The sequence below is a fragment of the Helicoverpa zea genome, chromosome 14 (assembly GCF_022581195.2).
Source record: "Helicoverpa zea isolate HzStark_Cry1AcR chromosome 14, ilHelZeax1.1, whole genome shotgun sequence".
Lineage (NCBI taxonomy): Eukaryota > Metazoa > Arthropoda > Insecta > Lepidoptera > Noctuidae > Helicoverpa > Helicoverpa zea.
The window spans coordinates 715,494-733,434 of NC_061465.1; the positions used below are offsets into that span (position 1 = coordinate 715,494).

Genomic DNA, 17,941 nt, shown 5'->3' on the forward strand with positions numbered 1-17,941 from the left:
ATTTTAGATCCTTGTTAAAATCCAAAACTTCTTACAAATCAAATGCAATCGAACATATACTTAGTTCTATTTTATTTATTTTTTAAAGTTTGATGATATTATGTACATTTAAATTGTAAGAACTTTTGGAGTAAAACAAACACATTAAGGTATATTATCGCTCGGATTGATAAGATCACAAAGCATTCGTTAAGGTACTACAACTTAGGTATACAGTTAAAAAAAAACCTTTTATTTTGAATTTTCTGCTATGAGTTGAAGCATTCACCTATTCTATTTATATCCCATTGATTTTATACCAACCCTAGTTCAAGCTAATATTTAAAACTACTTAACCCAAATTGATGTTCAAAGCATGACTTAACAAAAGCCTCATCTAATCCATTTTTATCTCATGTGTAAAAAGAGTTTACAATGTTGCAATCAGGAGTAAAGGTGGATAACATAGATAAACAGTAATAAATAAAAAGTTGAAAGTAACAATAATTTTGCTAGAAATAATCAGTGTTCTCACAATGTTATTTGTAGCGTTTACGACAGGCAAAGTTAATTAACATTAAGATAAGGCACTATAAATAATTGACATCATCATTTATTTCACATTACCTCTTATTATTAATGACTATCTTAGAAATGGCTAGCTACTAGAAAGTTATAATATTTCTAATGCTCTCTTTCAACAAATGTTTTATTGTTTAGATTTTCTTCTTGTTCGATTATGAAGATAATGAATAGAGTAGAACATAAAATAAGCGTTTTCTTCTACACATGTGGCTTAAATTATTGAATATGTTTGAGTATAGATTGTACAAGTCATGATGAAAACCGGTGTTTTATTGCAATCTATTAAAGATAATACTGTGGTTAACCAATTTGTAACTTTTGTAATGCATTATATATTTTTGTTATATATGTATGTCTTTTTTGGAATAGAATAATCTTATGCATTTGGAGAAATTGTCTAATAACTTAGTTCTGTCAAAAAGATTGCTAGGAATTTAAATAATTATACATTTGGAATAAAAATTTCATTGGATTAATTAGTAATCTCCAGTACAATGGTACATAAAGTGTTTTAATATATTTGTACAAATTGGTGATTGTGGAATCTAATTTAATCCATATTCCCAATATTAAATGACAGCGCAGAATATTAATTTTTAATGCGGTCACTGAAATGCTTCAAACCAGTTGTACATTTTGTTTAGAATGACAGAAAGCGGTAAACCTACATAAACATTATCTCATTTGACTATGTGTGATGATTCTCTGTCATTAACCAATTCTTTTTATTTTTGCCACAAGTACATCCAGATTTTTTTGCATAAAATGACCATGCAAGCTAAGTATCCATTATCAGAATCAAAGTTTAATTGTTTCAGAGGATCCCAAAGGTTAGATGATGTATTTCAGCAAATCTGATAAGGGTTGATTCCACTTTGTGGTAAAAAGGTCCATACAGATTGAATGTCCACGCGGGCGCGTCGTGGTTATAGTAACTCGTTAAGAAATACAATATTACTCACCTTTATATCTTGCTAAAGTCATATAAAACGGTAACGCCCCAATGGACGAGAGCTGACGAACGGGATCAATTGTTGATACTGGCTTCCAGGAAGCTGACTTCAGATGAACTGCCTCGCACACGCCGGGCGTACTACCTGCCGCAATCAGTAACACCACAATCAGCTAAAAATACACACACACTATCCCAACGCAACATTTCCAACTATTCTAACCAATTTCTACTGCAGCAATGTACGCACCAGCTGGCGAAAACGTGGTAACCACGGTCCGCGATACCTACTATACTATACGTAAATATGGACTAAAGATATTCGATATTACGTCGCTAGCTACCTTCCACTGTCTATGACGAAGCACCTCGCTATTCCACCCTCGCCGTGCACTAGTAGTAACGCGTAATATAACAAGGATCACGATCGACTACTAACGAACATAAAATAAATGAGATTTCATCAAACGCAACACGTTTCCGTGTCTAAATATGACGACAGAAAATAAATGAAAATTGTACACTTTCTTATGTTTCTTGAACTGCCTTCACACCGGAAACGAGCATTTTTTTAAAACTTGAAACAACAACTATCTCATAATTTAGAATGTACGATTTAATGCTGGAAAAATATTTCATTTCTAGTTCTTTGGACGCTGAGTAGTAACAGAAAATTTTATAATTGATTAATTGCTTAAAACAAGCGAAAAATTCACTCCGAAATAAAATTGGCAACAGGAAACACAAAAACTTTTAAACTTTCTTGTGTCTATGCTCTAAGTATGACAAATTGTTTTCAGGTGCAGATTTTAATTATTTCAATTTCATAATTTTCTCTATTTAGGTAACTACTAAAATTACAATCAAAATACTTGATTTAATCAAGTCCTTAAAGTTAACCCAAATAAAAAGATATTTTTGGTTTTGAAAAGGATTTTGTTTGCTTTTTATTCCTTTAATTTTATTTGTTTATGGCCAAACGTAAATGGAAAAGTGTCGTTCTCTCTTACCTTGTTATTAAATGAATCGATTTGATTCGCTACTGATGGTTTACGTAGCTTGTTATTGGCTAGAAAACGTATTCATTTTTGTGAATAGACAAAATCCATATTTAAGTGTAGCGAAAACTAACTTTGAGTCCTTTTGACAGAAGTTTGCACGGATTATGAATAAGTTTTCGTCGAAGTCTTAAAATTCGACTCTTTTATTTTACATATCAGGATTTTGAATATATTAGTATAGTTGAAAAACAGTTATTCTGTAATCCCTGTGCGATTTCTTAGGGTATTTACAAAAATGGTGAGATGATGATGGATGCTTTTTAGGTTAGGTTATGATCAAGGTCTTTGGTTCATGCAACTATTTTCATTCTTTTTATTTTATTTTTTAGCATACATGTCGACAGTTATTAAATAGTCCGGCACGGTGGAAATCTGCACTACCTTTCAATTTCAAACAAACAATACTCTACAACAAATCAGATCAGGTAAGCTAAAATATACAATTTGCGTATTTAAATGACGAAATTGTGCTATAAATATTGAAACAATCAGATGTCATATAAAGCTTGACTTTGTCAAGTCTCAGGTTCCTGAGATACTTCAAAGTCAATGATGTTTCAGTCATAAAAACTGTAAAGATGAATAAATTGATATATAAACCAACTAGAACCTTGTCGGGAACCTAATCACCAACTAAAGGTGATAGTAATCTTAGTGGGTAGATAGATAAACAGTCTAATAAGTAATTTGAGGGCTATTTATTTCAGTACACCGTGCAAGAATGTCGTCAATACTCAGCACGGAAGGGGTTCTTCTCGTCCATCATCGAGAACATCAAGGAGGACATAGCAAAGAACAAGGAGATGAAGGACAACATCAAGAAGTTCCGCGAGGAGGCACAGAAGCTAGAGAACTCAGAAGCATTGCTGGTAACTATCTGTTTAGGCAAACATATAAAAAAATATATATGATGGGGCATACTTACAAATCTTGGAAAAAAGCACTAGTGTTGTTGGTAAGCAAATATAATATTTGAACAGAATATTTGGTTTGTATTTTGTGAGAGAAAGATTTTCTGTTTTGGGTCCCCACATAAACTGTAATTTGTGAGATAAATTATAAAAAACTGCTGGCACTACTAACCTCCATTTGTATACTACCTCTATATACTACTAACCTCCATTTGTATACTACCCACATATACTCCCTTATGTATTCCCTTGTAATCTTATGTATGTTGATGCTCAAGTACCTGAATTGAATAAATGTGAATGTATGTGAACATTTAGCCAAATTGAATAGATTGCTTAAATCTTTTTTATGTTCTGGATGCGCCAGTGTTTAAAAATGTACAGTTTGTTTCAAGAAATAAAATATTTAATCAAGCCCTTTCTTTATTCTTAACGCTTTTCTGATGTCACTTCCAGGCTGCGAGAAGAAAGTTCCATGCTGTTGAATCAGAAGCTTCCAAGAGCTCGGAAGTACTGAAGGAGACGCTAGAAGGCATCAAGGGCAAGATGGAGCATGTCATTGAAGAAGCTAGCAAAACTGAGATTGCCAAGAAAGCTGGTAAGAATTATTATTTGCTGTAAATATTGCAAATTTAATTACATATGAGATGAGCGGTCAGGGTCAGACTGAGGAAAACTTCAAATAATTAGCTAGTCACGTCACTGCTGGTTTTACTTATAATTTACAAAGCACTTAATGAATGAAACCACAGACATAGACACTATGTCATACTGGATTAAAATAATGCTGCTTGCTTTTCAAAGCACTTGGCTTTACAGACCAAGATATACTATTAATTTTAAAATTGGCAATAAAATTACTGCAGTGTATAATGTGTACATAATCTGTTATATTTCAGGACAAATAAAAGAAGACTTATCGAAGACTGCAAAGGGTGCAGCTGAGAGCATAGCAGACACGGGCTCCAAGCTGGGTCAGACTACTGCTTTCAGGACCATTTCACAAGTAAGATGAGACATAGTGTTTAAGCTCTACTTCCTTATTTTTTTAATTGCATTTTTACAACTTATTCAGACAACTCCATGGCAAAAAAAATACAATTAGGGGAGACCATATTGCTTTCTGCTGATTAATATTAAATTGAAATAGTTGTCTTCATAGCCTCCCTGCACTGTGGGGAATCTACCCATACTCACCATGCTAGGCATGCTTGTTGGTGAACAGTGTGGGATAGTTTTTAGCTCCAGAGATGTTCCTTCCCATCTCTAAATAAAACAATTAATATCCCTCTTGGTGCTCTGTGGTGATTATATACAAACAATGCTACCAGTCGGTCGCCAGAACTGTGCGTTTTCAGCAGGATGCACAGTGCACCACAGGCAGATAGGTTTGGCAATTGGGTTATAGTAGTAGTAGCTTTAATGAGATATTGTATTACGTTTGCAGGCGACGGCGGTAGTGAAGGACGAGATATCACCGCGCGGGCTGGAGGGCCGCGTGTACATGGCGCCCGCCGCGCTACGGAAACGTGTCGAGGTCTCTATCATTTACATGCTACTTTATTAATGCTTTGCCAGAGAAGGTAAGGCCTTCCTTTGTGTAAAATCTCATAAAAAGATATAAAAGTATGGTAGCAAATGTAACCATCTGATCTTGATACATTTTCATTTGTTCAAAAGACTTGAATATTATTATAAACACCTCGCTTTTGATATTTTATAATAATCCGTAGTATGAGCAAGCGTGAGCAGGCGTATTTACTTAAAAATTTGCATAATTTTACGTCATAGTAATATCTGGTATAAAGCAGTTTTCCTATACATAGGTTGCTTCGGACGAGCGAACATTCGCCCCGGACACAGAGACTGTAGGCGTGGAGCTACACAAGGACTCCAAGTTCTACCAGCAGTGGGAGAACTTCAAGAACAACAACCAGTATTTCAATAAGGTAAATATTATCAGCTTATTCTCTTTACCAGTCGCCTTTTGAATTAATCCTTTCCTCTCTAAATTGTATCCATGTAACACCATATTATTTTATTTGGTTACAGGTACTAGATTGGAAAATTAAATACGAAGAATCCGACAATCCTGTGGTAAAAGCGTCTCGGTTCGTCACGGAGAAGGTAGGCAGCTTGTTCGGCAACATATTCGAAAAGACGGAACTGTCCAAGACGCTCACCGAAATCTGCAAGATCGACCCCAACTTTACGGCACAGAAGTTCCTCGAGGACTGCGCGAACGATATCATACCGAATATTCTCGAAGCCATGGTACGTGGAGACTTAGATATACTTAAGGATTGGTGCTACGAGGGAGTGTTCAACATTCTGGCGACGCCCATCAAACAGTGCAAACACCTCGGCTATCACCTGGACTCAAAGATCCTGGACATCGAACAGATAGAGCTGGTCATGGGTAAGATGATGGACCAGGGACCAGTGCTCGTGATCACATTCCAGTCGCAGCAGATCATGTGCGTCAGGGACAGCAAGAACAAAGTGATAGAGGGCGACCCCGACAAGGTGATGCGCGTCAACTACGTGTGGGTGCTCTGCCGCGACCCGCAGGAGCTCAACCCCAAGGCGGCCTGGCGGCTGCTCGAGCTCTCCGCCAGCAGCGTCGAGCAGTTAATATAGGAGAACTATTGTAGACTTGAATTAAATCGTTGACATTTTATTATATGGTTTTTATAAACCTGTTCAAGATTTCCTGCGAGGCCCCGACATTAGACCAAACGTTCCGGACTTGTGCCGCGTAAATATCGTACCTGTGTTGCGGGCCTGCACTAGACTGTTATGTGAAACTATAGCGAGTTAATTAATTAGTTACGACTTAAATGATAATAGAAAGTCTATGAAATATTATATGTCTCTAATATTGTATATGTATCGCTTATGTAAACAGTCATGTGTAAAATATTGCCAAAGCGGTATCTACCAGCCAATGTAAATAATGTACCATGTTTAAGTTATCCCAGAAGTTACAAATAGTTTCGTTTGCAATCGGATTAGAGCTGTGTTCAATCGGGAATTTACTTTTAAGTTTTTTAATACTCTGAAACCTGGTCATACATGGGTACAAAGTTTGTACCTAACAATGTCATGTATTTTCTGTTTATCTTTAACTACTGAATATTGGTGAAATATGTTCCTATCCAATGAAATAGCGTAGTCCGTTGTTAGTAATGATGAAACAAACGTATCATAAGATGCAATAGTGGTACCAGCGCGTTGAACGTGTAAGGAAAGGTTTTAGAGTAACATTATGTTTTGAGTAATAATTTATGTTTATTTTGTATCACTATTAGTTCGTTTCGAACGATTTATTATTTATTTTAATAAATTGTTTTTATTTTTTTGGTGCTTTTTATTTTGTTTTTGCAACAAAAAAAAAAATATGTGTGGATAATAAACAAATCATGCTCTTCGCTGCATTTACCCCACAGTAGGCCGATATTTGGTGACCGATTTTTTGTAGGAGAAAAATAGAACACACATAGCAAAAGTGCAACGCACATTCGTCCTACAAAAATGTTTTGGTCAGAAATTCCTACAACAAACTGCTCAATTATCTCCCGGTGATCGGATTGGGAAAATGATACATGTCTGGACCCGGCGTAACCTAAGCCTTATCTTTGTCGACACGAACAGGACCCAATGTTCAAAGGGTGCAAAAACAATATGTGATCTTGGCTTGATTCTTAACAGGGTTTGTTAAGCTGTTACGACGAGAGGCGGGTAATATCGCTGGCAACAGCTAGTACAGGTCTAAAAGGAATAAAGAAAACACTAATATTTTAAATACTCAATTTATTTGGAGGCACAATGAAGACGGCGTACCGTCGTACAATATATTTACAAAATACAATAACATTAGTGCTACATTCGTGAGATATTACACCGATGCGGATGACGCAGTGACTAGGCTACTAAACCTTACGATCCTACTGAAATACTTAAATAAAACTATGTTAGGCTTGCTCCTGGAATGTTTTACTGGAATTATTTAATGTTTCGAATATTAGTGTCAAGAAATATTAGCTTACTGTATCAGAGCAAGAGTTAAGCTTTTCTTTGTACTGTAAGCTGCATTAACATAACGTTTGTATCGTTAAAACTAAACAAAAATAAAACCGTTTTCATTAAAACATAAAAAATAGCCGTCGATCACAAAATTGTCGCTCATTTATTAAAATATTCAAACAGCTTGATATTGATTAAAAAAAAACGCAGATCTTAAAATAAAAATAAATCTAATTAGTATTAATTTGCTTATCATAACTTAAAATTATGTAAAATATGTGTACATAATTATATTATGCCTAAAATATTAAAATTACGCGCCAAAAAGCTCAATCACATAATAATAAACTACACAGTGCTGCAAGTGTGTAAAACGTCATACACGCTACATTTACTGTTTTAAAATCGACGGATTCATAATATTTTATTTATGAGTAAACATTTATTCTCCTTGTTTATTTGAATAAATGTTTACAAATGAAATAACCTTTCTCTAATTAGCTCGTTTTGATCACAACCGTGCACCTATGCAACGCTAGTAAGTGTATAACATTCATTTAAAATAATTATAAATATTAGATTACAGCACAAATTGTATCTCAACTGAACATTATATTAATCAATAGGCGTATGATGTAGGCATCGCAGTTCACAAAGTGTTAAAACAGTGTAAAAATCTGTGACTTTTGCAATAAAATCGATTATAAAATGACAAGATTAATTATTTATTAACTGATTGATTTTACTAAACATTGGTTTTAGTAAAACCAATCTTTTACATTGTGATAATTAAAAACAAAGCAATGTGAATGATTTTTGATAAAATATTTAGTGCGAATACAATAATTTTTGTTTCAATCACAAAATTGGTCTTAAAATCTTCCTCGTGATTAAGCAGTAATTTATACACAGGAGGCGTTGAAGAAACTTACATTCATATACTTTACATACATATACCATTTACTTTGGAAATAGACATGTAATTATTTCCTAATTGTCATTATATTCCAAAGGTTCAAATTGTTGTGATGTAGGCTTTTCTAAAACCATGTCATTTAGGCCTACGAAAGATCTGTTTCAAAATTGCCTTTATTCCTTCCAGCTAAACCACCCATTTTCCTCAATTAATTCTTTTCTGTTGTTGAACATTATTTACTCATATTACGCCTCCCATGTATATAATATAAAGCAGTGGCGTTTAATCAACACACCACTGCAGTACAGCAGTGTCGAGTCCGCCAGTAGAGATGAGACGCGAGTCATCAGCCAGGAACCGAACGCACGTCACGTGGGACGAGTGACCGCCGTATTGGTGGCAGAGCGACTGTGGAGTAAGTAAAACATGTTAGGAATTTACGAGCTTCTCAAATAGATTTATTTTAGTATAATAAATTGGTAGGTGAAATGTCAGTAGTCTAAATTAGTGCTAAAATTTTAAAGAAAAAGTTACTATGCTTATATGGATATTCATATTGGATAGACTATAAACTCACCTTAGGCTGTGTGACGGGATATGCGTACAGCTTCACTTTACCGAAATCGTCACCGGTGGCCACCAGGCGACTGTCGTTAGACCTGCAAACATTAAATGACGATATAGAATAAAGTGGCAATTAAGATAAGCATCTACACTCATATAAAACTGAAGAAGAAGATCTCAGGACTACTAGACCAACTTGTAATAACCAGATTCTTTAAAGTTCAGTGTTAGCCCATATATCGAGGAAGACATTTAGACTATGGAGTATTTCCCACTGAAGTAGACGTAAAGGCCACTGGCAGAAGTAAGTTAGGGAATAAAGTTCCTGATTTCTATTGAAATTGGCCGCCATTTATACATTTGCGGGCCTCAACTAGATGATGGATGATGTGTACCTGGTGCAGGAGTTGATGTCAGTGCCGTCAGCAGTCTCGGGCCAGACGCCGACGGTGGTGAAGGTGATAGGGCAGGTGTTGGTGGACCACACCACGTCGCGCATCGACGTCGCCTGCGGGATCTGACGGCACGTTGTCGCGTTCCCTGGGAACAGGTGGTAAAGTTAATATTGTAGGCATATAACGCGACCTTAGAGTACGAAGTGGAAGAATGATGAAATAAGAGAGATACGTACATTAATTCTCATCCATCTCCATACCAAATAAAAAAAAAATCTGAGGAAAGGACAGTGGTATAATTTCTACTTTTTTCAGCATGATGGTTTCAACTTAACACGTTTTATATAGTTCATAATTTCTTTTTCACGGCATATACTTACAGTAAAGTAGTTCATAATCTCCCGAATTGCTCCTTATATACTGGCTGTCTTCAGACCAATCCAAGTGCGTTATATAGCTCGAGTGACCCTGAAAGTAGTGAAAGAATATGTTTATACCAAGCATGGTTAAACTTATTACACTTAGCAACAATGAATCCTGGTCGTACTTAATAAAGTTTAAAGAGCATATATACTAAACAAAAACCCCAATGGGTGGTTTTGTAATATCAATGATGAAACAACAAAAAACAATTTTTCATTAGTTTAGCATTATATAGGTACTTTTATGAATTGGTAGACTTAAACATGTTTTTTTTATTACTGACCAGATTTTATTGCTCTTCAGTGTACACAAGGATATTGCAATAGCACTACCTGCAATTGGCTACTTATATACAATCTAAATATTATTTTGTGTAGAGATTTGCCAGTGTTCGTATAAGTTACAGCAGGACTAAAAATAAATATTTAAATACAATATAATAGTCAACAGCGGCGGCCCTAGCCATTGCGAGGCTACGTGCGGCAGGTCTATGCGAGGCCCTTTGTCCTATGTGAAAAGTATGTATTGCGAGAGTAAGCTGGTGTTTTGATTTACCTAAACGTCATGTTTGAGTAGAAATGGTCAAGTTACACAAATTAATAAAATTTTATTTTTACTACAGTTTATATTTAAAGAATCACAAAATTAACAAATATTAAAATGATCTGATGCTTGCGACTTTTCTTAAGACTAAAATCTTTAATCAAAGCAGAATAATCGAATGAATGAGCAACGTCATTTTCAATCGAAAGATTAGCAAGGGCTGAAAGTCGATCTTGTGTCATCGAATTCCTTAAACATGTTTTAATAATTTTAAGCCTCGAAAAACTGCTTTTTCGATATTATTATTTTATTATTCGAATTCTCAAAACTATTTCGGTAGTGGGATAAATTTCAGTTAAATTATTTTCTAATATATATTTCAGCACCGAGATAATATTCAGCTCTTCGTATAACTGATTCAGGGCCGTCTCTAGCTCATGTAGCGCCCGGGTGCGATCACGACCGTGCAATCACATTCATACGGAAACTATGAGTTATTTTCTTGTAAATAAAAGGACTTAAAAGCGGCGCTACCTTCTAGGTTCGGCTAAAAAAGGATGAAAAAAATAAAACCAGTGGAAAGTAAAGCACCCGCGAGCATAGCGAGCCCAAAATTTTTTGGCGAAAATTTTTGAGTTTTGGGACATAAAATTTCTCTAATCAATTTATAAGGAAAGGTACTGTCAAGTGCACAGCCGCGAGCGTAGCGAGCGCGAATTTTTTAAAATTGTTTGTTTAAGGACTCTCAAATTAAACTCGGAATTAAGCAAAAATAAAAAAAACCGTGACTGGATTGAGAGCCAGTTGTGGGTTGTAGCGCGAGGCCCCCCCAAGCGCGAGGCCCTGTGCGAGGGCACAGTTCGCACACCCCTAGGGCCGCCACTGATAGTCAAGCTTTACAGTTTATAATATGGATACAATATTATTAGGTATATAGGCTGACAAACACATTTTCAGAGCACAGGTAGAATAGATTACATAGGTATATTTTCAAAGTTAGTTAAGGGTTATAAGTTTATAAGGGGGTCTACATAGGGTTACATTCCCGGCAAGCGATCTAGGGCTGCTTATAGTAAACATGCGATTTATATGAATGTAATGTTACCCTTCTACGTTTTTTCTCCGTGCACTAAGTCGCGTGAAATATTACAAGGGTAATTATGATTAATTCATGGTTATTATGGGGTAAAAGTCTAAGTACACCAAAATGTTTTCTTTTTGGTTGAATTGGAATCTAAAACATGGGCACAAGATAATTATAATTACCTATTCAATTAACTAAGAAGAGGGTATTTATGGATATTCTGATGCTCTAATACCAAAATGTTTTTTTTGTTGGTTTCAGTAACACTGATCAAAGGTAAATACTACGTTAACTTACATAAATTAAATCCTACCTATGGCACGTTCAGGACATACCTTCTTTTAGGGTCGAAAACTAGCTACACTTAGAATTTGTAATGAAATAAAATTATGAAAATTTATCTAATATAAGACAGATTTTGTACCATAAATCCCAAAGGATTACCATTATAGATGTAATATACTAAACAAGATTGCGCACGCTCAAAATATATATTTACGAAAATGAACTCTATTCCAACGCAATAAGGTACTAAATTGGTTGCATAATACACAGAGGCAAATCCGAGCCGAGAGGGATAGTTATAACGGAGGCCGTTTGTCTCTTTCTAACACCTTGCCAGCATAATAAATGTTGTGATCAACAGTTTTGTCTTCCCAAAAAAACAATTGAATCACTTATATTTTTATCTTATTTTAACAATTGTAAGTCAACAAATTAATAACAATCACATTAATTTATTCGTATTTATTCTTAAAACATAAACAACATAAATTTTTATTTTGCTTTTTTTATTTTCTTGCGGTAACCCTGAACATTCTTGGCGCGTAATCAGCATTAAAAATTGTGTTTATATTTTTTGTATTTAATCAATTTAAACTATTAAAATGGTGAAAAAGTGTTGCGTTTATACTTGTAAAAGTGAATCCTATGGTGGTTGCAATATTTCGTTCCACAGGTTAGCTAATAATAACATTTTCGTAAATCAAACAACTAGGGTACCCATGAATTCTTGTAATGAGTCAAAATATGGGTGGTGGATTTTAAAACTGTTGTACTATTGTTATAGCTTCCCAAAAAATGAAGAAAGGCGACATAAACGGCTCAGCAGTCTATATGTGAAGCAAAAATACAAGAAAAAAGCAGTCTTCACTTCGAATCTTCCTGCTTTTATACTGCTAATTCCCGCTAATTATTAAAAGCCTTTATTAGTATTTTAAGGTCACAAACTGCGTAAGTTAAAATTTCAATACCAATCTGTGTTTAATAATCTTAGCAAATTCGAATTTGTCTCACATAGCTTAATCTCATAGTCACCCTATTAGAAAGGGACAAACGGCCTCCGTACTAACTGTTTCACTCGGCTCGTTTTTTGGGTAAGAGTGCGCAGTCCTGTTTACTATATTATGTCTATGATTACCATATACCTACTGCTAGAAAATAATACTCTATTATCCACATCTCGAATAGTTACCAACTGAACAATAGTCTTTATAAAAAATCTCTAGTAAGTAAGTTGAATAAAGTAATTACAACTTACCAAGCACTTCCCTAGCCGGCTGTACCGGGCGCCGTTGTCCTCGACGCGGTACACGTAGATGAAGTTGTCCCGGGAGCCCAGCGCCAGCAGAGAGTTGTCCGGGGAGTACTGGATCGTTTGGATGGGCTCACATCTAAGGAGAAAGTAAAAAAAATATTTGAATAATAGGAGAAAGTAGTTTTAGTAAGTACAAGCTTGTGTTAGAAGTTTCTGAGGGAACTATTTAGGTACTGCACCTGGATAAAAAGTAGCCCATGTCTCATTTTGATGTGTAAACTACATAGTTGATTTTCTGCAGTTTCAGTCACGTCCATTCTACTTTTTCTTGTTTTTTGATGGGAAATCGCCAAATGGTATAGCTGTAGCGTGTAGGAATCACTCTTACTGATTAAAACTCAGTATGTTCCTTATAAGTCCGTAGCGTCTTCACGATTATTTTGCACCCTGGGCTTTTCTACTTCGCCTTACAAGTTCCTACAGTTTTGAAAGCAGAAGATGTAGTTACCCGTCCTGATGGTCGGCGAGCAGGTCGCGCGAGTGCGGCTCGTACACGCGCCAGCGCCCCGACAGGCAGCCCACGCACAGCACAGCGCCGTCGCGCGACCAGGCCACGCACTGCGCACGCTCCTGAGATACAGGTACTACTAGTTACAGATAGGTAATACTAGCGGCCCGACTGCAAGTATGAAATGCACCCGATAGCTGGCCGATTAGCTACGAGAGCTGACAGCTTCGAGTCATTCAAAAACGCTTCCTAGAAGTTCATATATCTCAGATAAAGATTGATGATAAAGTCGGCGTAACACTAAACCAACCTCAACTTACTTTTTTATGAGACTGTTATGCCTTTAGACATAAAACTGACGGTACTTTCAAAGGCATGTGTATATGTTATGACCACAAGGCGTCTTTATAGATGGCAGACATTGTTTCGATGCAGTAACGTACAGCCAACACCAGCGCAACACCTGCATATTATCCCCCACACTCAGAGTCATTTAATGGTTACGTAAGCCATTCCTTCGTGAAAGATTTCTTTGACAATCGGTCACTAAGGAGAGACTTAAGTTGAGGATCATTAAATGTCTTTGGGTGCAGGATAAGTAGTGGATATGAGTATGTACCTCGATGTCCTTGCTCCAGACGGTGCAGTGGGAGAGGCCGTCCCACAGCTGCAGCAGCTTGTCCCAGCCCGCCGTCGCGAACTGCGCCAGCGTCGGGTGTGCTGCCAGCCCCCACAGCTCGTCCACGTGGCCTAAGAGGACATAGGCGTTGGTCAGGAATATTCATCACCTCAGACGTAAGATGTGCATGGATTTCCAAAAAGACCGGTCCAAAAGTTACTCCAACTGTTTATAGCCCGAATTTTTCGTTCGAAGCTCTCTTTGTGACCAAGGATACAATAGAAGACCTCGTATCAATGCCATGAGTCATCGACATCACATAACTGTAGATCAAAAATTTTCCCTTATTCCTTTTTCTTTTTCAAGCAAAACTGACTTCTTCGGGATCGGGAGTAGTTAAATCAGTAAATCAATTATGCGTCTTACCAAGCACAGCAGGCGAAAAGCCAAGTTGCAGGTCTCCGTGCAGTATGCAGTTCCTGGTGGTGCCCACGAACAGCTGGTCTCCGCGACCCTCCGCCACCACTCGCACGCCGCCGTAGTGACCTTCAATCTGTAATTTACATCAGTATTTATTATTCTGAACACAAATACTAGGCGAAAAATTTACTACCTATATTTTTACCACGTGTTCTGGGGACTGTTCGTGTTCGTGAGTACAGGCTGTCGTTTAAACGTCTTTAACCATCGTTATGGGTAGTCACATCGTCTGATTAGTCTTACCATGAGGTATCGGGTTGCCCGGGTAAACTGGGTTGAGAATGTCAGGTTGGAAGTCGCTTCATGTAAGAAATTGTTTTGGTTGGGCATAGACCAGGCAGATATAATAGGGTTCATAAATTAATGAATCAAAATTAAAAAAAAAAAACATTTAAATAAGAATATTTATCCGACTGCGCTAAAAGGAGAGTCACATTTTTTTACATAAAATGCTACTTACAACATTCTCAACACCCGTAGCGTTCATATCAGGATCAAACAGTACGATTCTGCCATCTTTTCCTCCGGCAGTGACGACCTGTCCGTCCTTCCGCACACACAGCGAGAACACAGCGCCGTCGTGTACGCCGCGGACTAACTTCTGTACCGTGTTAGTGCCGCGACCCCATACTATTATGTTGCCGTTTGAATCGCCGGAGAGGACGTCGCCTGGGGGAAAGAGTAAGATGTGAGTATGCTTATAAATAATCTAGTTACCACGCAAACAAAGGCAAAAACTCGGAAGATGATGAGTTACCACGAATTCAAGTGAAGAATACCATTGAAGGGGAGGCAATATGTAGATCAAACATTCTAAAATACTTGAAGTTAAAGAATATATTTTTCGTCAGGGCAGTTTAGTGTTAGTTATGTTTAAAATTAACTTCTAAATTAGGGAACTTTTCCCTTTCTAATATGGAAACTTAGATCTTAAGAGAACAAAATATTTCTCAAAAGGATGGAACATGCGGGAAACAAGTTGATTCAGAACGATAATCGATCGATCAATCAATCATTTATTTATTCAAGTACACTTCAAAGTAAAATTTACTTAGTTTCAATACCACCAAAAAATTAATGTACTCACCATTATGATTGAACGCGAGGCAGGTGACGTACTTAGGCTTGTCCCGGGTCTCGAAGACGCCCATGCGCTTGTACAGCACGTTGGTCTGGTCTAGCGTCCAGAACGCGATGTGGTTCTTGCCGCACGTCACTATCTGGTTGCGCTCTAGGGGATGAAACTCCGCAGCTACCACTGTGTCTACTGAGCACTGGAAGAGGAGTGGTGGTTTGGAAAATAATTTCAAAGGAAATGTGGTCGATCTTAACTTAACATTGGGTGAAATAGTAGACAACATATAAAATATTTTTTAAAAAAGGATGAGGTATTGTTTTTTTCTTTACGTAGACATTATATAACCTCGATTCTAAATACATTATGTTCTTTAGATCTCAGTATCAGAGAAATGAAAAGTGGCACAGAAACCGATAAACTCCATGTTTGTCCGTCTAATTCTTCAAAATGTCTCCCGGATGAGCCCTGATCTATTCTTATATACATCTTTAGTTAAGATATATTTCAGGAATTTCTCTTCCTTGGGCCAGGGCTGATGTCACTATACACCCTTAGTTCAAAGTTACAATAGAAATCTCAATAATTCCTAACATACCTTAGTCTCAGCAAGACAATGTCCCTTATCAGGTCGCTGCCACTCCCACACAGAGATCGTGTGGTCTGGGCCATCGTCTACTGCGGCCAGTAGGGCTCCACCATCAGCCCGAGAGAAGGAGATGCAGGCCACTGCGCGCTCCATGTGACCGGCGCCCAGGACGGCCAGTGTGGCCAGGGATACGGAGTTCCAGACGCGGACGTGGGGCTGGGTATGGAGAATTATAATTTTAGGCATTTTTAATAATTTTTCAATAAAATATTTTTGAGCTGATGACCGAAAACAAGATGATGGAAAATCGAGAGACATTATTATCCAGTAACGGCTGCTTTTGAAAGGGTCTTTTTATGTAAGTCAACGGCACATCAGCGACTTCTATAGCGTTGTAAAAATGTTAGCAAATAAAGATATTTTTATCATATTCCTAAGTTTTTGGTATAAGTTCTTTCATAAAAAATTCAAGTATTTCTAGTTTTTATTACCTTTTGCGACGATTGCAGAAGTTGGTAATAATCACTGAATATTTAATTTAACGATCCTATTAAAGAATGTCCATCTGAAACATTTTCACCACGATCCCCAACTCACCCTGGCATCAAGTCGGTCGTGTCCAGCACACTGGCCGCTAGCTATCACCAGCTTGTTAGGATGTATAGCGATGCACTTGACGTCGTCCGTGTGCCCCGTGTAGTGGCGCTGGCACTGCTCCTCCACGTTGAAGAGTACCACTACAGCAGCCACGAAGTACACGATCTCACCGGTTGGTAGGAGGTAGAGGTTGCTGCGGCAGTCCTTGCCTCTGCAAGAGAATGTAGGTGTTGAGACTTATATGTATAGTATGATTGAAACAATACTCAGGTTTGTGGGTCAATTTATTAGGTAGGTCATGGCAGAGTATTTTCGTAAACTTTTGAGGATTCCGAATGTCCGCAGTAGAATAGACCACCATTTATTTGTAGGGCCTATAACATCATACATTTAGATCCATTTTTGGGTTATTCCATCTTCTCAATTTAAGTGCAAGGTATTTGTTGTATCTATGTTTTCAAACCACTTGCTGTTCCGAGTAGGTACATAGATACGAGATCGATATCAAGATTGCATCAAGTGCATTATTTACTTGTTATCTAACGAAATACAATGTCGTACCGATATGCCATACGATAAATTATGTTTAAGCCAATTGATATGACTGTTATAAGTATAAAATGAACACATTAAAGTTAAGAACTTAGTCATTATAATAGCTTTAGATGGGGTTACAGTCCAAAATTCCCAATTAGCTGTCAGCTCAGGGCCGTCTCGGTTGAGTGGTCAACAGTAACGGATGAGTCACAGACAATAACCCAATACCCGCAAGTAATGGTCACGGTTGAAAGTAAACGCGCCTTGATCAATCATTCAATAGTATTGACTGGTTTTCAAGGACTATCGATCGGTAAATGACGAAGACCTAGGTATATGGTTAAGAATGTCTAGAAATTCCTCATAAAATATTGATGTCTATGAGTAGGTATTAACATGAGTAGAACTTAGGCTATGTCTTTTCTAGCTAGAAAAAGATCGGGTGTCTACCATTCAGAAGAATTGTAGGAAAAAGAGGGTTTCCTCCTACCGTTCTCTGAGGGGATGTTACTTTGAGCACAACTTCATGATATTTAAACTGTAACTATATTTTAGGTTAG

The 17,941-nt window shown here is 37.0% G+C and overlaps 3 protein-coding genes across 12 annotated transcripts in view; 1 reads left to right on the top strand and 2 right to left on the bottom strand.

Annotated features, from left to right (window-relative positions):
- LOC124636218 (eukaryotic translation initiation factor 5) overlaps positions 1-2,222 on the bottom strand; it is a 37,410-nt gene extending 35,188 nt beyond the window's left edge. For 4 of the 7 annotated variants that reach the window (XM_047172183.1, XM_047172176.1, XM_047172182.1 and 1 more), the window contains exons 1-2: positions 1,861-2,221; positions 1,527-1,661 (exon numbers count right to left, since the gene is read on the bottom strand). The gene's annotated coding sequence lies outside the window, so the exon portion shown is untranslated. Of the gene's footprint in view, positions 1-1,526; positions 1,662-1,739 lie in introns of all 7 variants that reach the window. The other 3 variants (XM_047172180.1, XM_047172179.1, XM_047172178.1) reach the window with 3 other exon arrangements.
- A 409-nt stretch (positions 2,223-2,631) lies between these two features.
- On the top strand, positions 2,632-6,848 carry LOC124636219 (mitochondrial import inner membrane translocase subunit TIM44). Of its 3 annotated transcripts, XR_006985108.1 has the most exons (9): positions 2,632-2,815; positions 2,907-3,002; positions 3,270-3,446; positions 3,945-4,086; positions 4,388-4,494; positions 4,936-5,025; positions 5,315-5,437; positions 5,541-6,200; positions 6,272-6,848. XR_006985108.1 is itself a non-coding variant. In XM_047172184.1 (8 exons), exons 1-8 carry the CDS (start codon positions 2,813-2,815, stop codon positions 6,126-6,128), a joined length of 1,326 nt encoding a protein of 441 aa, XP_047028140.1. In that variant the 5' UTR covers positions 2,633-2,812; the 3' UTR covers positions 6,129-6,848. The 3 variants fall into 3 exon arrangements, 2 of the variants coding, with proteins under 2 accessions (XP_047028140.1, XP_047028141.1); XM_047172184.1 differs by having other exon boundaries at positions 2,633-2,815; positions 5,541-6,848; XM_047172185.1 differs by having other exon boundaries at positions 2,634-2,815; positions 3,285-3,446; positions 5,541-6,848.
- A 438-nt stretch (positions 6,849-7,286) lies between these two features.
- The window catches only part of LOC124636217 (echinoderm microtubule-associated protein-like 2), a 54,107-nt gene continuing 43,452 nt past the window's right edge, over positions 7,287-17,941 (bottom strand). For both annotated transcript variants that reach the window (XM_047172174.1, XM_047172173.1), the window contains 12 exons: positions 16,845-17,055; positions 16,257-16,463; positions 15,671-15,857; positions 15,044-15,252; positions 14,530-14,656; positions 14,104-14,234; positions 13,485-13,606; positions 12,980-13,112; positions 9,770-9,857; positions 9,390-9,534; positions 9,008-9,089; positions 7,287-8,838 (listed from right to left, as the gene is read on the bottom strand). In XM_047172174.1, coding sequence (XP_047028130.1) covers positions 8,713-8,838; positions 9,008-9,089; positions 9,390-9,534; positions 9,770-9,857; positions 12,980-13,112; positions 13,485-13,606; positions 14,104-14,234; positions 14,530-14,656; positions 15,044-15,252; positions 15,671-15,857; positions 16,257-16,463; positions 16,845-17,055 — 1,768 coding nt within the window. In that variant the 3' untranslated portion in view covers positions 7,287-8,712. The remainder of the gene's footprint in view (positions 8,839-9,007; positions 9,090-9,389; positions 9,535-9,769; positions 9,858-12,979; positions 13,113-13,484; positions 13,607-14,103; positions 14,235-14,529; positions 14,657-15,043; positions 15,253-15,670; positions 15,858-16,256; positions 16,464-16,844; positions 17,056-17,941) is intronic.